This window comes from Acanthaster planci, linkage group LG15, assembly GCF_054643075.1.
Source record: "Acanthaster planci isolate LZ-2023a linkage group LG15, COTS_SCS, whole genome shotgun sequence".
Lineage (NCBI taxonomy): Eukaryota > Metazoa > Echinodermata > Asteroidea > Valvatida > Acanthasteridae > Acanthaster > Acanthaster planci.
The window spans coordinates 11318253-11336632 of NC_141791.1; the positions used below are offsets into that span (position 1 = coordinate 11318253).

At 43.2% G+C, this 18380-nt stretch overlaps 2 protein-coding genes across 3 annotated transcripts; both read right to left on the reverse strand.

Moving 5' to 3' along the window:
* Positions 1-106: 106 nt before the first annotated feature.
* Positions 107-7458, reverse strand: LOC110990278 (di-N-acetylchitobiase-like). The gene is made up of 7 exons (XM_022255174.2): positions 7079-7458; positions 5313-5454; positions 4371-4573; positions 3556-3715; positions 2993-3090; positions 2730-2876; positions 107-1718 (listed from the first exon to the last, which is right to left on the reverse strand). The coding sequence occupies exons 1-7, from the start codon at positions 7214-7216 to the stop codon at positions 1497-1499; spliced, it is 1110 nt and encodes a 369-aa protein (XP_022110866.2). The 5' UTR covers positions 7217-7458; the 3' UTR covers positions 107-1496.
* Positions 7459-7701: 243 nt separating this feature from the next.
* LOC110990270 (organic cation transporter protein-like) lies at positions 7702-18204 on the reverse strand. Of its 2 annotated transcripts, XM_022255164.2 has the most exons (10): positions 17585-18204; positions 15996-16099; positions 14633-14787; positions 13780-13948; positions 13366-13507; positions 12388-12473; positions 11335-11543; positions 10853-10961; positions 9881-10090; positions 7702-9086 (listed from the first exon to the last, which is right to left on the reverse strand). In XM_022255164.2, the coding sequence occupies exons 1-10, from the start codon at positions 18050-18052 to the stop codon at positions 8948-8950; spliced, it is 1791 nt and encodes a 596-aa protein (XP_022110856.2). In that variant the 5' UTR covers positions 18053-18204; the 3' UTR covers positions 7702-8947. The 2 variants fall into 2 exon arrangements, 1 of the variants encoding a protein (XP_022110856.2); XR_015427819.1 differs by lacking the exon at positions 7702-9086 and having other exon boundaries at positions 9955-10090; positions 10787-10961.
* Between the last annotated feature and the right edge of the window lie 176 nt (positions 18205-18380).

The following is an 18380-nucleotide window of genomic DNA, read 5'->3' on the forward strand; positions in this document are numbered from 1 at the left end:
TCCTCTGGGGAGAAATTCCGCCAGCGAGATTGCGCAGGATGAAATTCCTTTCACATTGAAAGGCTTGTACCCTCCAACTGTTACAAGTATAGTTGCCTAAAATGGCTTTGTGTGGCTTTACTTTTTATTCAGCATTATTATGAACATTATATACGTGTGTCTCAATACGTGTGACACTCTCACAATGATAGCATTTATCATGGTTCCATTATGAATAACGAAAACAAAAATACTGAGTTTGAGTGTTGAGTTACAAACATTTCAATTAAAAATACACCAATAGTGAATCTAATAAACTCTAAATGTCGCCTGACAATCTCCTAATCTTACACACTATTCACGAATAAGGAATCATGTGACCCACATGGTCACAGTGGTTTGGAATAGGTGTGCATCTGTCCATAATGATCCAAAATTGTACAGAAAATTTGACCAAATTAATTGCCACACGTACATGTTACACTATGTAATCTTTAATATAATCACAAGATGGGTATAGATGAATCAACTTACATTTGCCGAGCTTCGATTTGTGCTAAGGAAACAAGGGAGTCAGGCTGTCAGCATGCCTATAGGTGTACGTGCACAAGTATGTTCACAAACCCCTGGTCACGCCCAAATTTTAAATGAACAGCGCCCTCTGGGCTAAGAAGAAAAGTGCCCCCTGGCTTTTGAAATAATCTAAACTACGCTTTCCATGAGTGTAAAATTCTGTCTTTAACAAAGGGTTTTTGTGACCCCACTGCTTCTAAATCATTGTTGGTGACCCTTTCTAACGAATATTTAAGTCGTGGATCACATGACTGAAAGCAGAATCAGTTAACAAAAGGCGTCTTTGTGTCAGTTGCTTAAAACTGCCAATGGAGAATCTAATCATGTGCAGGTGCTCCTTGGTTTATGTATTGTGAAGTGTCTGTGTATACAATGTACGTTTAGTCGGCGTACGATGCCCCTGGTCTCGACAACCACGCGAGGCTTTCAACGTATACAGTAAAATCAACACTTTGACATAAAACACAGAATAATTGGCATTTCGAAAGGTGGAGGGGGGATGGACATTTTTTAATTTTTCGGCCGGTCGGGTGAGAGCCACACAACCATTTGTAAGTTGCCCTAATCATAAAATTGTCAGTGCCTGTATTTCAATCCGGTAACCTGGAATCTCACGGAAAGCTAAGTCAAAATCTGTTACAATGCCATTATACAATTCATTCCTTGCATTTTCTTAATTGACATGTAAAGCATAGTTATAGTGATATATTTCCTGACTCAATCAAAGACATTAATCTATGGCCGAATTATATTAATCGAGAATTGCAGATTGCATCATGCACGGTACAGTGCGTAGAATTTTTCAAAATTCAATTATGCATTGTTACTGGATTTAGGATTGCAAATGCTCAGTGTTGATGCAAAAAGTATATTTCAAAACTAATTTTTTGCGGCCTTACGACTTTCTGAAACAAATCAGGTTAATCAACTTCTGACTGACCTTTTTAAGTTTCTTTTTTATCATATCGGGGTTGCATGAATTTGTCAATAGCATCCCACATTGCCTTGGTGAGTCTCTTCGTTTCCGGGTCAGGGCCGTAGTCCAGGCACTCGGCTTGCCACATGGACACACCGCGGAGATCGGCGTTCTTGGCGTACAGGTACCGCACCACCAGCGTCTCCGGGTCATCGTACCACACCTGGTGGGGCTTGCCTGTGCCCTTATCCTGTGTTTTAGAGAAAGAGTCGGCGAACGCCCTTAAAAACGAGATAGTTTGTTGAAAACTCCATGGCGGATTCTGGACAACGGGGGCCAGCGCCCTCCCCCGAAAAGTTGTGTTTTTTTCAGATGAGGTGAATTCGGAGACTATCACACTTCTCTTGCTTCCAAAAGCATGTAAAAAGCCCTTAAATCAAGCCCCATCCCTTATCAAAGTTAACACAAGGAGACATCGCAAAGTTGTGCCCCTCAAAAACAACTTTATCAAAGTGTGGACCTACATGTAAGGCAAATGTGAAGCTGAGGGTGAAAATTGGGAGACATCTGCAGGTTTACCGCGTGGAATTACGTAATCTAAAAGAAACTCATCCATGCTGTTCCAAGAGAACGGTATCAGGGGCGTTGCCGGGGGGAGGCCTGGGGGTACGTCCCCGCATTCCCAGTGCCCCCAGGTGCCCCCCCCCACTAAAAAAACGGATGAATGGATATTGAACAAGGCTAACAAAAGCTTGCCCCCCCCAAAAAAAAACACCACTGGAAGCTGGTGCCCCCATCCCCATAAGATGCTGGTGCCCTCCCCAGTAAAATCCCCGGGGCCAGCTTCGCCACTGAATGGTATCCTGGCAATAATAATCCTCTTAAATTCAGACTTTCATCCGATTTTGGTCACAGCACGCTGGTCGACACATCGAAATACCATGCCTCTTGTTTGACTCATTGTAGAAATTTCTGACACCACTATGGGAAACTGCAAATTTGACATACAGTGACATGATGCAACTCAGGTCATGTAAAGTGAAGACAAATTATCCAAAACTGAAGTCCAGAAACCTGGACGTAACATGATTTCCTCGAACAATGTTGCATTAGAAATAATGAAAATCAAATCATGTGGCATCTAGCATACTCCGTCTCCATGCTCAAGCTAGAATGCCCCACACTGGATGGAAGCCAGCCATTTGAAAAACAAATCGCTTAATAAGTTATAATACTTTTTTTCAATACTCCTTATAGTTACCGTGTAATCAAAGAACTTTGAGACGAATGTAGAGTTCAAAGTTCCAACGATGGAGAGATTCTTGAGCATCTGAGTGATGATGTTGTAGCAGAGTTGCTTAGAAGACTGTGCATTGTATTGTTGACCGACTCTGGAGCAAATGCTGTCCTGAATACAAGCAGAGAACAAAGTGTCATTATGTACCCTCAAGTACAACAGATGCATTTTACCACAATCACATTTCAATGTTATGCTTTTGAATGCTACCAAAATGGTTCCCTTACCTTATAGACATGCGTGCATTCATAGTCATAGCCGTACCAAGGGAAGGCGGTTATTAGCTTACTTGCTGGTATGCCGTCAGCTTGAAAAGATTCCACGCCTGAAAAACCAAGACATCTCTCAGAATTTCTCAGTATTCTAAAAATGTCTTGTTTGGGGATAGCAATGAACAACATATTAAGGCAACTTGCATGCAAACTTGACTGGAGGAAATTAGCGTTCACAGATCACCAATGAAGAATCATACATCTTAAATAAACTTGCATGGGGAACCTGCAAAGTTGAGCTGAAATCAGCTAACGGTCAACCAACCGACTACAGAGTTTGGTGTGATCGGGTGAATGGCTCAAATCCAGTGCAGGATTCAGAAACGCAAGCAGTCAATCAAATTAATCTGGCTTTGTGTTCGGAAAATGTCAATATAAATTAAGACGTCTTCAATAAAGACTTTCATGTATACCTTTGATATGTTAATATGCCCCCTTTTTACATCTACTCTTTCCTCCAATCAGAATCCCCTCTATGTTCCAAAGACTACATCGATATGTAAAAGAAAACTGTTTACCAATTTTGATGCGTTGGATTGGATCGTTCGATATAGCCATGTACGGGTCCGACATGTCGTAATCCATAATAACGAAAAAATCACAGGATTCTGATAAGTTTTTGTAGTCATAGCAACGTCCCCAAGTACACCCGGCTGCAAACGGGGTGTCGAACGATATCTGTATAGGTCACAAAAAAGATATACATGTACACATGAACTAAATCGGTGCTATTATTGCTATGGGCCTGCGATACGGGTTTCATCGATGAATGCATCTTAGTGTGTCGAAGAGCTGGATAAGGACAGACATGCGACAGGAGGCTCTCAATGAAGCAGTGAACACGGCCACCTTATATCACATTTGGGGGCTGTTCTGTGTAGAGTTGAGTCGATTGGAAAATGGCTGTTACGGTGCCTCGAGAAGTCACACCGAAGGACTGATTAGAAGTGGAGAGTTCATTGTTTTTTTTGCCCAAAATGCTTGCGGACTGTAGAACCGAATCAAAGGTTTTCACAGCCCTGTCTCCTTCTCTGGTTGCGAGTTATGTAACCATGCCTTCCTATTTTGCTATATTTTACAAATGTGACTTTATTTTAAAAAGTATTTTTGGACAATTAATGTGACACGAGATTTACCCATAATATTTAACTACTTATAGGAGCAATAACACGGAATTCTTGGTTATTCACTGCATCATTTCGTTGTCGTACAAATTAATTTCTTTTCTTCGAAAATTAATGTTGAAAGGGTTTTCCTCGCTTTCGATTCAAAATGGATGACTTGGGAATAGCGTGCCATCTTACGTATTGCATGCAATTTTCCCCAAACACACCTGAGCGTACGGATTTGCCTGTCGGAAAGCCTTAGCCGTCTCATTGACCAATGCCACAAGGTTGGGAGCATCGCTCTCGCTCAGCGTAGCCTCAAAGTCAATGTTAATGCCGTCCAGGTGCTGCGAGAGGGCGGTGTCCGCCTGCTGCTTGACCCAGGCTGACCGAGCGGTGGCGTTGGACAGTTTGTTTGCTGGATAATCGCCTGACAAAATACATGGATAATTATATCTGCTGTAAATGTCGGCGATAACACAGACACGACGGGAAGTGGCTACAGACGCAGGGTAACTGCACCAATAAACGCTTAATTACAGCCTTAGGCAATTAATTCGGACACGGCTTATTACAATTCACAACGGCCATGTAGACCTATATACTCTAAATCCACTCCCTCTAAATACGGGCGATTCACAAAAGCTCGCCTCCAAGAGTTTGCAACGCGTTGGCCAATCACAATGCGCGAAATCTCTCGATCCTTTCCAAACGCGCGTTGGTTCGACAGATTTCGCGCATTGGTCAACGCGATGCAAACTCTTGGAGGCGAGCTTTTGTGAAACGCCAATTTTGGATTGCATTATATTAGAAAAAAGAGCTGCATTCACCTTCAGACATTAATGCTAAACGTTGGTGCATGCCTTCAGCGGTTTCATCTGACCCTGATCTAAAAAGGCATTTCCAAGATTTTGAGATTCAACATGGGGCCGGGTACCTGTATAGCACTAAAAATGTAATTACATGTTTCTACAGTCTGTTCATGATATCTCTGTGCGTTCACTATTAGCCTTTGGCTCGTGTCAGTTTTAATTCACCATAAAACCGTCTCTTTCTTTGGTGAAATTACTTGAAGTTATATATTCCAATAAATTCCAAACTCTGGAGTAATGTGGCAGCACAGCATATTTGTCTCCAGGTAGAAACAGAATATTTATTTTTTCACTGACCCGTCATAACATATCTCACACCCTTGGAGTGTGCAAAGCACATCAGCTCTGGGACGTAAGGGCCAAACACGGCCACGGTAGTGATGTAAGTCCAATCATACAGCTTCCAATCGTCTTTGTCCCCCGTCCGAAAGACAAACAACTAAAGAAAGGGACAGAAACTGTGGTTAAAACGAGACGGTTGATGCTGAATACACACACAGAACCAAGCTTGGGTTTTTAAACAGTTTAGTTCATCTTAGATGATCCGTGCAGTTTGTTCTCACTGCATAAAACAAGGCTTTCGTTTTTGGTAAGCCTTTGTGCATTCGTCTCGGCTGCGTGCAAACACGATTCCTGTTTATCATCTCATACAGTCTTGTTTACTGCTAATTCAAAACACTTTCACTATTGTAAATTGAATTACTTTTATCTGCGTCCAAAGGGCGGTCTAAATTTCATGTCATCTCGACACACACTATGTTTCCTAGCTTTTTGGTTCTATTTCCTTAAGGAAGCCAATTTAGACTGTTTCAGCGTTCAATTTGAATATGACTTATACCTTGATTTTCTGCCAAGGCACCTGTACTACATTATACTTTTGTTAAATTGGTCTTAAATTAACGTCATTATGGTGACCATATGACTGGAGAGGGACTGTGTTAAATTTGGTACCAAAGCTTTATCAGTGCAGGTGCCTTATACCGAACCAATGAGAGAATTCAACCCAGTCAACCAAATAAGTGAAAAATACAGACAAATCAGTCTCACACACACCTTCATTCCTTTGCGCATCAACGTGAAACGCAGCATTCTGTTTACCCTACGAATATCTACCATCAAAATTCTTTTTCATTGCCTGAAAACTTACTAAAGTACTAGTTGGTTTAGCTTGGTTTCAAGGAAACCCAGTCTCATAATTTCAGGGGTGTATCCACGGCCAGGTCTTGGGTCTGGAGGAGACAGTGACTTTTTTATATAAAAATTGCCTGTTCCAATTTTTCAGTCTTAAACGAATCCTCATCATACCCGAAATAGGTGATAGCACGGCCCTGTTTCTAAACTTCTGGTGATTTGAAGTCCCCGAAAAGAGAAAGAAGCCTGGTAGACACAAGTTCCGCCGGATACTACTATGCATAATTCGTAAATGTCCCTTACATGTTATTGATCCATCCACGCGTTGCTCGGTTGCACAAGATCAGGAATAAATTCAAGTAACCACCGAATGCGTTTCGTGCTTGCCGATCACGAGTGCGCCCTCAACCGTGACGCCAGCTGCATGTCATCCAATGTATTAAAAAACGTTCCCTTTGTACCCGTAATCTTTTGCAACAATCACGTGCAGGGAGATCGACTGTAACGCCCCGCGAGGTCGGCGACCCGCATTGTTCCGAGAGCAATAAAATCCATGAAGTTTCCCGTCGTTTCATGTCGAGATACAGCAACAGCACATCAGCTTACGGCTCAGTGCATGCTGCATAGATATTTGCTGGAGTTGGCGTATCTTATTGAACACATTTGATTTCATGTACGGACTTATGGTAATTGTTATCATCCCTAAACAAGGTAAAAACAGAACAGCCAGTCATGCAAACGCAGTAAGTTTGTTCTAACACAGAAGCTGACAGAGAAATCTCGATTAATTAATGAAATGGGATCAATTAGGCCTTGACTTGTCACTCATTCAATGGTACTCACTTCACTCATTCAATGCTATACTCACTCGTACTATTGCTGGGACTGACAAACTTCATGTAGGGTGCTGTATTTTCTTGATTCGGCCTTACCTCCTTTCTAGGTGGTGCTTGAACGGGTTGACAGAGTGATGGGTCCTTGCACGGACAATTGCCTAGTTGCACATCACCAAGCAGTCCTTGAAAACACCAGCACGCCAACAATAGGACCAGTTGACGGTGACAAAGCATGGCGGTCGGTTTTGGAAAATGGTTTTCAAGTCCGCAAATCAAGAAAGTATTGTGTGCAATAAAGTGGAGCCACCAGCTCACGTACACTACCACCACAGCATGAAGTCACATTTGATGGCCTGTCCTGTCACAGAGTTGTCAGAGCTGTTTGTCACAGAACAACACTGCCCCCTCGTGGTGAGAGCCAATAGTGGCGCACTCCGGCATAGAGCTTTCGAGCCCTAGTTAGTTTCGCTCGTCACCCACCGCCCCACTGGGGGCTGGGAAGGGCAAAATAATGCACTACACAGAGTTTTGCGAAGGAGATGTGTCACGGGCGCGCATTGTCGGTTACTCGCTGCCAAAATCTACGCTGTGTTTCTTTCAGTGCACACGTGTCATGCACACACCTGGGAGGGTACGGGTTAACCTGTGTTATTCAAATTAGCGGGTGGAGTTATGAGTTTGAGACGTCAATATCATAATAGTAGTAAGCTGAATGGAAGTAAGGAGATCATTGAGTAACATTTATTACTGAAAAGTTCCTGACCAGTCCTGAGACTGCTAAGTTAACGTCTGTGGGGATGTGTAAATAAAATGAGGAACAGTAGCATGGTGAATCGCGGGTATTATCAAACAGACACAAGGAACCATGACATTATTGAAAAGCATGCATGGCACAAGGAGGAAAAGTTCAATTCTCAATTAAAAAGGCAGGCTACGTTCGCAAAATTAAAGATCAGGTCAACTACGTGCATGTGCATGCATGGACCTACGTCAAGAATGTGCGAGCACGTCCATAATCTCAATATGTACTACCAAAAAGATGCAAGGACATAAAAAATGCAAGAACGGGTATTACAGAAGGAAGAGAAAAATCTTATCAAATAAAAACCCAAACCAACAAATCACCTATTAACATTAAGTTGAAAGAACTGGGCGATTCCAATTTTCAATATATGATTTTTTTTTTTACTTTGAAGGAAGTAACATAGAAAAAAATTGTTTTTCCAGTATACAAAACAACCGGTATCAATTTGAGAGAGATTAAAACTATATGTATTAATCAAGGAAAGCACAACTGATTACGAGTTTTCTTTGATTTACGATTACCAACTATATACAACACCTTTTCAGGAATACAGTCACGCCTTACTTTGCTTTTGCCAGACACTGCAAAAAATTGTGATCATCTTTCACATTGTTTTAACGACGTATAAGAATTATATATCTTTATGGTAAGGAACGCTATCACACCATGTTTCCAAAATGAAATGCTTGCCTGATTTAAGATTCTTAATTATTTTTGATATACGTTTGATGAAATGGTCTACGACGAAAGAAGTATCAACACATGTCTAGAGTTCAAATGATGATTCAATAAATTCTACCCTCTGACAAATGATGACCCAAGCTAGGACAACAGTTTTCTTTAAAGAGACTGTAAGCCTACTTCCAGACAATTGGTCATCTTAATTGACCCTCCCCATGGGGTGGGTCGATCCCCGAAAGCCCCCTTCTGTATCTGTGCATTTCTAAAATAAACATAATTCGTTTAGGTACCAGGCTTCTGCACCTATTTACGACGTGCAAGAATTCCAAAATAATGACTTAAAACCAGGCTGGGAGGGCAGCTTTGTAGAAACGGAGAACTGCTTGACACCTTGGGATCGAGATGTTCTTGTTTGTCTTTCCCTCTGGGGAAATTTCCAAACGGTTTGAAAAGCGCCAGACTGATTTCGTAGCACCTACTTAATGGAACTCGTGCGTCTGGCACCCTTTGTCCTCGAATGACGTGTTGTCGAACCCTTGCTTCAAGTCCAACTCCACCATACCATCGTCGACTTTGAGAACATCAGCGCTCTGATCGCCGCCTCCCAAACACTTCGGCCTTGAAAGACAAAAGTCAATATCAAACAGCAGTTAGTTCACCCATTCCGTTTAGTGACCTCCTTCTTCGTGGTATAAAGAATTGCACATTACACACCACCGACCTAGACCAGCGCTGGGACAAAATATAGGACAGGCAATAAACTTGTGCACATTCTGACGAAATTTGAGTCGTGCGCGTCTAGAACTGTAATATGATACTTTTTACGAGAACGATTGTAAGTAGTCTAGCCCAAACTGAAGTTGATTATTCGCCAGAATGATACTTTATCATGAGTATTCATACTTGCTCTTGACTGGGAAACGAGTTCGAGGAAAAATTATCTCAGTTATAGCATTGAGCGATTTTCAGCGCCAACTATTTGTCGACCTCAGGCCGATTTGCCACAGTATCTTGTGCGTGAAATGCACTATGGGTATCAGGCAAAATCGAGACTTTTTAAAGAAATGGTCGTCACTATGCCAACTGTGCACACTGACTTGTTCTGTTACTGTGTGGTAATTCACGTGTTCAAACGTACATTGTGGGGACACATTGTGCCACCCACAACCCAGCCTCGTTTCCTAACAAAAGGAAATCCTCTCAGAAGACCTACCAACATAGCATCACGTCTACAATGGATAACATTTCAAGTAACTTGAGAAGATTGAACAAGTATCGTTTGTGCATTTGGTTTCGGTTTATCATTTCATGATAAATCACTTTGAGAAATATTCATGAACTTAATTGATTATTCACTTTTTGTTCTTTTATTACGATAATCTGTTGCTTTGAGTGTTGACGCTGAAACCTACTTTCCGAAGGCCTCCCCTTCTTCCATAGTCTCTGGGAGCTTCTTATTGGTTGTCTCCGGGAGCAGCAAAGACAACAGGCCGGCTGTGATCGACAAGGCGCCAAACAACACAAATGGAAACTGGTCCCAGACCGAGCGCAGCTGCACCACGAACGGGGCGATGATGCCGGAGATACGGGAGGACATGGAACACACTCCCATACCGGCGCTCCTGCGAAAAAAAACAAGCAGAGAACAAAGTCAGGTTATCCAATAGCACCAATAGGCAGAGTGCCAATGGTGAAGAAAATTGTGGGCCTACGAACATTTTAGGGCCCGAGAAAGTATCAAAGCGCGATTCCTCTCTTTGATTTTCGAATGCCAGAAAGGCCACAAATCAGCCAGTACAAAGCTCAAAGTGGAACTCAGTGTCAACACGAGATGGGAGGTTTCAGCGCTTTGAAATTGACGCTTTTACTCATGGCAAAGTACGGAATGCCAAGGCACCACCGTGCCCCTCGTCGGGCCTTCCTCACACTTTTTCCGATCTTTGGCATGGCACTAACACTGAAATTCTAGACTGGGATATCCCATTTCTTTTTGGCCATTGAGAATCCATAAATTGGGGAGGGGGGTCCAGGAGGGGCTTAGGAGGGACGTGAAGACGTGGTCCATCCCTAGGTCAGAAATTTAGGACATTTGTCCTCAATACCTCATAGAAATCACTGCTGTCTGTGATGAATGTTACCAAGCCAACAACAAACAGATAGGAAAACATCAAGCCCGCCCAACAGACCCCGCAAAAAACAATAAATTGGAGTAAATGCTACCGCACCAGTTACATCCTCAAATTTATGATAACTGTGAATATGACAGAACATAGTTTTAAAGGGACAAGAGAAAAACAGGACAAGAAAATCGCACCCACCTTCTAAAAATCCTGGGTCAACCCCAGGGGTACTGCCTAGGGTTCAAGTGTTTAAATATTAGTCACCTGACAGGCGTAGGAAAGAGTTCTAGGGACACTTGGTAAATGATGGCAAAAGCAGCGGTGATACCAAACTTGCCAACCATGGCGACAGCGGTCCGTGCCACGCCCTCTTCTGCGAGGAGAATAAAAACAATGAGGTAAGTTTACCAAAGTTGAATTTGTAAACATTTTACCCACGCCTTCCTAAAATTCCGCAAAGTGGAAATTTCGGGCGAGCAGCACCACGTGATCTAATATTATTTTCGGTGAGCAAACACTACATGCAGTAAAGCAAAATTGATTGGCGGGGTTCGACTCAAATTTAGTGAAGGCAAAAGAAAAAAGCGCATTTCACTTCTTTGAAGAAAAATCACGTTCTCAGATTGGATAATGTAATGAATCAGTGTTTATCGTTCATGCTTGTGGCTGTCCTGAGAACGTGTACAGACATAAATGAGAGCACGCCATCTGAAAAAAAAATCGAGGATGCAGTGTCTCGAACGAACCAAGAAAAGCCGAGACGACGCAAGCCACGCCTCCGAGAAGCATGCTGCTGCTCAAGTTCATGCGTCGGCCAAGATACTGCAACGAGAAGATGCAGTAGCCGTAGGCAGGGAACTCTATCAGGCCCGAGATGGCCGCGGCAACGTAGTCATCCACGCCCAGGTCAGACGTACTGAGCCCCAGACCATAGTACACCATATTGACAACGAACCTGTGGTTACCAAAAATGAAGAACGAGAAACTTCCATTTACCTGACAAAGCTCGGTTCACATTTCAAGCAAATGGGAAATCTACAATCGGAGTTAACGTCAAAAGTGTTGCACAGAAATGCTCTCAACTCCTGCCGGTCACAAAATTGCCAAGTTCATTTTTGCGCAAAGTATGAACTGGCCTTTTAGGCTTCTAAGATTTTTCAAATGAATGGCAGACACCGATGTTGAACTGGAGACTGGGAACAAAATGCAGTGTGAGTAGTTTGAATTTAAGGGTGATTTTTGTGCGTTAAGATGTCCTTCTATGACAAGACGGCTGCCTTGATTAATGTATTCTATGAAAACAGTTTACAATGAGCAGTGTTTGGGTGCGCATTATGTTTTGTACGGTGGCCCATAGCTGTCACGGCAAAAGCAAAAGCGCCACAGCAAAAGCAGAAGCAAACAACGACACCATCTACATACGAGCAGGAAAGCCAAATTCAATCACGTGTCACACGATGTCACAACACCCATGCGAAACTACATGCAGTAGATTTCAGTGTACGCTCCATTCAGCAACCAAGCACATGCTCTTCGTAACAGCGTTGTGTCTTCAGGTTTCTTGAAACAGAATAGGCTAGCGTGGATTCAGATCAAAATTCAGAGAGAAAAAGCGAGCCAAGACTAATCCTGGGCACAGTTTGAACAAAATTGTCACAGTTTCTCATTTCAAGCCTGCAGTTGCAAAACGTGGCTTTTGCTGAAATTTGCTTTTGCCGGGACAATCGTGGGCCATCATAGTTTTGAGACACAATGTACAGCCTTATTCGACATGTGTTTGGATAAGCTAAACAAAGTACCAGTAGAAGATGAGATTCACTGTTTTGATGGCCATGTTGGGAGTGCGGAAAAGTGCAACAAACGTCAATTGTCCCACCTTGTTTTCCTTGGGAGTTAGAGAGAAAAAGTAGTAAGTACAACGCAAGAAATTTCAAAAATACGGAATCATAAAAGGGAAACAAAAAGAGTAATTGCCGCGGCGAGATCCACTGTTAACGAGCTTACATGCACAGTTGCGGCCCTTCTAAGCTTCTGTATACAGGAAGGCAATCAATTATTGTTTGAAAGTAACGATTACTTTGATGGCAAATGTTCGCCTTAGAGGACATTTGATCCCATTTGATACCACAATGTAACAATAGCGCCCCCTGATTAGACTGAGTAAATGCACGTTCTTTCCAGGGTCAGCTTTGAACAGAAGATGGGTCTTCCCTGGCATTACTGTAGTCCGGTTCCCCGCTTCTGAACACAACGGAAGACAGTATAAACTATAGTCATCTTCTGAGAAAACATTGCATGCTTTTTGGCCAATTTTGTTTATCGAGACCTCAAGGCGTAAAGCACATGAACTCTTTTAATGAGTGTGGTTGACGCGGGAAACACATGAGATTGGCGCTCTGAGGCCAACCGCCCGATTTGCTTGGAGATAAAATATTGAGCATCGAAATTCCTTCCCTCGAGATTCAGACAAAAGCTGAATATTTTAAGGGCTTGATAGAGTGAAAATGTACATTCCTGTATTAAATAATGAGTTGAAATATTAGTATTTCGTAGAGAGAACATGTTCATAGGCCAAGAGGGTTCATCAGGGACGTTGTGTAGATTTAGGGTCTAGTTTCACTTAACATAAGTGAACGTTGTCCCTAAAAAATTCAAATGCCATTCTACACATAATTATGTTAAGTGTTAGCATGAAATAAATTCTTCCTCTCTAACTTCAATTATGCGTCTGAAGCCTTTTTTGCGCAGCTAAGTTGACAGTGATATAAGTACTGTACCTTGGCTGCGCTGACGATTTCGGGAGAGAACATCTCTTCGGGGAATTCCTTCTTGTTTGCCGCCGCTATCTTCCGTAGCGTCTTCTCGGCCTGTCTGTACTTCCCTTTGGACATCTGCCAGCGGGCCGACTCCGGTATGAAACTGAAACAAGATGTCGGGATTTTTTTTAAGTAACCCTCTGCAAGGTTGGTTCAGAGAAAGAGTCTGCACTGGCAAAGTTTGTACGCTACACAGTCTATGCAAGTGCAGCCTCGTTTTCTTCCCGATTGACTGATAATGCACACAAAGTTAAGGTCCATGAATAATCGATTTTTCTGAAATTCTAAACAATCGAATACTAAATTACAGTGGAATCGATACAGTTTCGGTTTCCATGAAAAAATGCACGAAATACAAAGCCTCCGGCTGCTTACAAGAACAGGAGGAAATACAAGATGGCAGGAGCCCCTATGGCAAGCTGGAGGTAACGCCAGTCACGAATGAGGTAAGCAAACAGCGAGAGGAGGAGGAGACCAGCGGCGAAGAATCCGTGCATGGCAATGCCGACCAACACCCGCCTGTTCGGGCCCACAAACTCGGTGACTGCGAGTTGAGATAAAACATTGAAAGTATTAGCCTCATTCACGAGTCGGCCATCTCGAATTGAAAGCGAGGCCGTCCCCACAAACATTTTCTAAAAACTGGATAGTTGTGGCACTGAAGATGACGCAAGAGGGTGTATTTTCATCTAAAATTCAACACATTAACCACTGATTTGAAATAAATTGCTGTAAAATGATTTATCGTTGGAAATCATCGGAAAATATAACCTTACTGTAATTGGCAGAAGTGTACCAAGCATTGGTACTTGTCTTATATTCGCTTCTCGCTGCAACGTGATTGGTCCAACAAAAACTTAAATATTCAGCATCCGAATTGACAGGGCTGATCGCGCAGATTAAACCGCAGCTAGCTACCGGTCCCTAGTAGGAACGGGTACCAGCCCAGCAACCAACAGGCACACCGTATCTTCCGCAGCTGTTGCGTATTAACATTTCGTGTGCTGTCGGGTACAATGAAAGACTTTGATACGATGGTGGCAGCAGACATGTCAGTCCTTTTTCAAGGTACTGTGCGCGCTTACTGCTCAGGGCTATGCACGCATGCTCAGAACAACGCACGCATGCTCAGATGAAAAAGGGCCGGCGTGCTTGTCACCACCAACCGTCTCGAAGTCTCTCATCATGAAATCTGCACTTTTTAGTGCTATTTGCATCGGCTATTTACTGTGCACAAATGAGATGAGGAACGCCCCCATCCCGCCAACTCCGATGAAGAACCTCAGTATCGTGTACACCAGCGCATTCGGTGAGAAGACGTTGCCGACACAGGCAAGCAGGAGCACCGTTGATGATATGTATATCGCTGTCTTGCGGCCAATCCTGCAGTATTTGCCAGAAATGACAAGGAAATGAAAGTTTATTTGAGAAAGTAATGCAACTATATCGAAAGCGGTCAAAGTGGGGTAGCTAATGCTTTGAAAGAAGCGGTGGCTTAGAAGTAGTTGGTGCTCTAAGCATTAGTTGGTGCAACGTTGCGGTCTGGCGTCCCCAGTGACCAAAAGTGTCAGGCGGTTCAAAGTAGCTAAAGGTATCCACCTTGAGCAGAATCACCCCTTATCGTTTGAAAGGAGCCGTTTTGGTGGCATCTTGTTGGTAGCGACGCGACCGCAATGCCTGCATTTCACAATCATTCGCGAACCAGCGAATTTAAAGGGAGCCTGTTTCGCTAGGAAAATCGCGCCATCTCTTGGTCCCGCTGGGGCGGACAAAATTACCTGGTCCGATTAAGCCTATTTGGTCTTGCACCCCTGTTCATCGTTGATGTATAAATTGTAATCTGGTAGTGAAAAGTAGACTGTAGTTAAAAGTGACAACGCGACCAATCTGCTGCAGATTGCGTGCTCAAAATGCGACTGGTCACATGGGGCTTAAACCGCCCCAATCGTCTCGGTAGTCTCCCATTGAAGGCATCAACTCTTTCAAAAATTACACTAGCACCGTTGGTGAACCAAGAAATGTTTTTGATTATCAAAAAATCTCCAGGCTGTTTGACCTCCCCCCCTGGACCTGAAAACTTGGAAACGCCAAATAGGGCCAGATGAAGGGATCCAAAGGCTGCATAGCTATTTTGCGTTTTCAGCATTCAAAGCAATATGCCTTTGACCACCCTGAAGATTGAAGGAAAGACAAAAGCCTGTTCCCTTTTATCAGTATATGAAGTTATAATACTATCGCCGACTGGTCTACAAGGAACAAGACAAACATGACACCATCATGATAACAGTCAATATAGCTGGCAGTGCTTCACTGGCCCTACTCCATTGAAGGCACCTGTACCAATATTAGAGCACTACTGAGTGTTGGAACCGTGCATTTCACGCTGATGCTCAGCTGTACTAAAACAATGAATTTTAAAGCTACATAGTAACTTTAGTTTGAAACGTTACCAAGCTGCGGAGGCTCTCAAACTTTTCGCAGGCCTCCTCCCCCATATTTTGTAGGCTTTGAGTACAGTGCCTAATGGATATAAGTCCAGCCCTGACGTCACCGTGTAGTTGGCGAAGTTTTTATATACGGTGAACTCCTACCAATCTGCCAGCGAGCCAACGACTAACGAGCCGGCCAGAAACCCAGCAAAGTAAATCGACTGCAGGAAGCTGACGGTATCACTTTGGTCGCACACAAGATCAAACTGTAACCAGAAAAAAATATAACGAGATATTGGTGGCACTTCACAAGTTGGGACAATGTTTTCAACTTCTCGTAAGACCGGGACAAAATTGTCTCATGATGTCGACAGCTTACATTAAGGATGGTCGCCATCCTACGACAAACCATCTCCACTACATGTCGACACCTTCCCTGCAAAACGTCGTGACCCTGAAATGGAGTGTGCTCTGGATTGATACACTGATACTTTCGTGTGCACTAGTACGCAGACGGTTGTGGGTTCGAGTCCCACCCAAGTAAGCCTGACTTCTTTTTTGCAAGCTCTCGGACAAGCACCGAGTATACAGTGTTTATAAATATATGTATGTTGCGTAAGGCCCAAAACACGTAATTCAAACTGATACATTCTGTTGTCACGTCTGGGGCTCCGTATTGAGTATCAAACAACAAAACTACTTCATTGTCTGATAATATCATCTTGAATTGCCATGATAATCCGTCAAGTGGCTGGGCCAGGCATCAAAGGTTATTCCGAGGATAATACCGAAGCTAGTACTATGTTTACTTAGAGTTTCAACAACGTTCAGCCTCAGTATTTATAGTCTGTGATTTGTTTTTATAACTGTAATAAAATTTAAACAGCGTTTACTAAACCTTGCCAAGTTGCCCTCACCAGTTTAGAAGCTAAGCATGAGAGTACACCTGCCAGACGTCAATGTCCAATTACTTAACACAATCTAACGTAGCGTTTATGAGTGTTAAAATAAGAGTGTTGAGGTTTTCAAACGCGTGTATGGCATACGAAGTGTGGCAAGAATTCACTTGGCAATGCGTGCAAATTCAGGACAAAACACAAAACCGGTAAATGCTATTTTCCTCACACGAAACACGTTTCATTCCAAAAACTCTTTTTCTTTTGACGGAGCCGACAATAAGAAGCCCCTGGTGCTGTTTCGAACCGTTTATAGTGCCACAACAATCTGTATTCAAATAAGGTTTATCCAAACAAATCTTCAAATGCTTTACATAGAATGAAAACATTATAAAAACCACATAGAGCATAAAGATTATTGAAAACAATACTCATCACTGGCAAAAATAAAAGTTTTAGGAGAGAACTCCATAGGCTGGAGGCATCTTGATGGTATTTTTTTAGGTTTGCATTTGATTGCACGTTACATCAAAACGGTTCCACAACAGGCATTTTGGGTGGACTCGTGCCGTGCCCTTGCGTCTATTGGCCCATCCGAGTCCACCCACGGAGCCGAGACCAGTCGAGTCGAGTCCAACTCTGAGTAATAGTCGAAGTCGATGTCCTTCAAAAAGTGGACTCCACTCCTATGACACTGCAGGGGACAAAAACTTTCTCATGGGGTGATGGCCAATTTCATGATTTGAGGAGGCACAGTACAAGAAGTTACAAAGTTACGCTATAAATGTAAACCAATTAAGAGAAAAAGTAAGCCATAACTCAAGATAATACTTGACCAAATCTGACATATCTCACCTCATTTCGGATGGTTTTCTTGTACTGTCGGGTGTCATAGATCCAACCATCGGCGTCCCTGCACCTAACTCTGCTGGTATTGTCAAAGTCGGACGGCCTCAATCCAGGGGTGAATACCACACCGGTCACGTTGTACATCTCGCAGCTGTCAAAGACCTTCTTGGTGGCATTGTACGGGATCGACGCGTCACGCTTCTCCAGGAGACATCCCCAGTCGTCCGGCAGGCCCGTAGCGGTGCAGTTGGCCTGGTCCCAGTGTGCCACGCGGCACCAGTGGTCGGCCTCCCCGGCCATGAACACCTGGGCCAAGGAGTTCATGCCGTGGATCACCCCGATCAGCGGCACCATGAAAAACATGACTCTCTGCCAGATCCCCAGTTCACCAACGGCGCAGATGATGTCGTCAAAGGCATAAGTCGTCTTTATTGCCTGCTTGTCATCAGCTGGTTTCATCTCTTTTTCCGCCATTTTGTTTCCTCCTGGTCAGACCCAATATCCAAGCTCTTACATGAACAGCTCTGGTTACAGCTTGTCCGAATGAGGCTCACAAAAGAAATGTGGGAGGCAAAACACTAAATATATAGGGTCGCATTTAACCAATTACGAAAGACGTTCCAATGAGCGTCTGCAAACACAAGTTATATTGCTTTATACGTTAAGTGTTTTTAATATTTATATATTGTGACATTTTATAAATAGCAGTTTTCCCCCGGTAGAGCGTAAGGTCAAAGAATATTAATGAAGACGAGCGGTTAACACAAATAAAAGTATTTGACCCTAAAAGAGCCGGGTAATC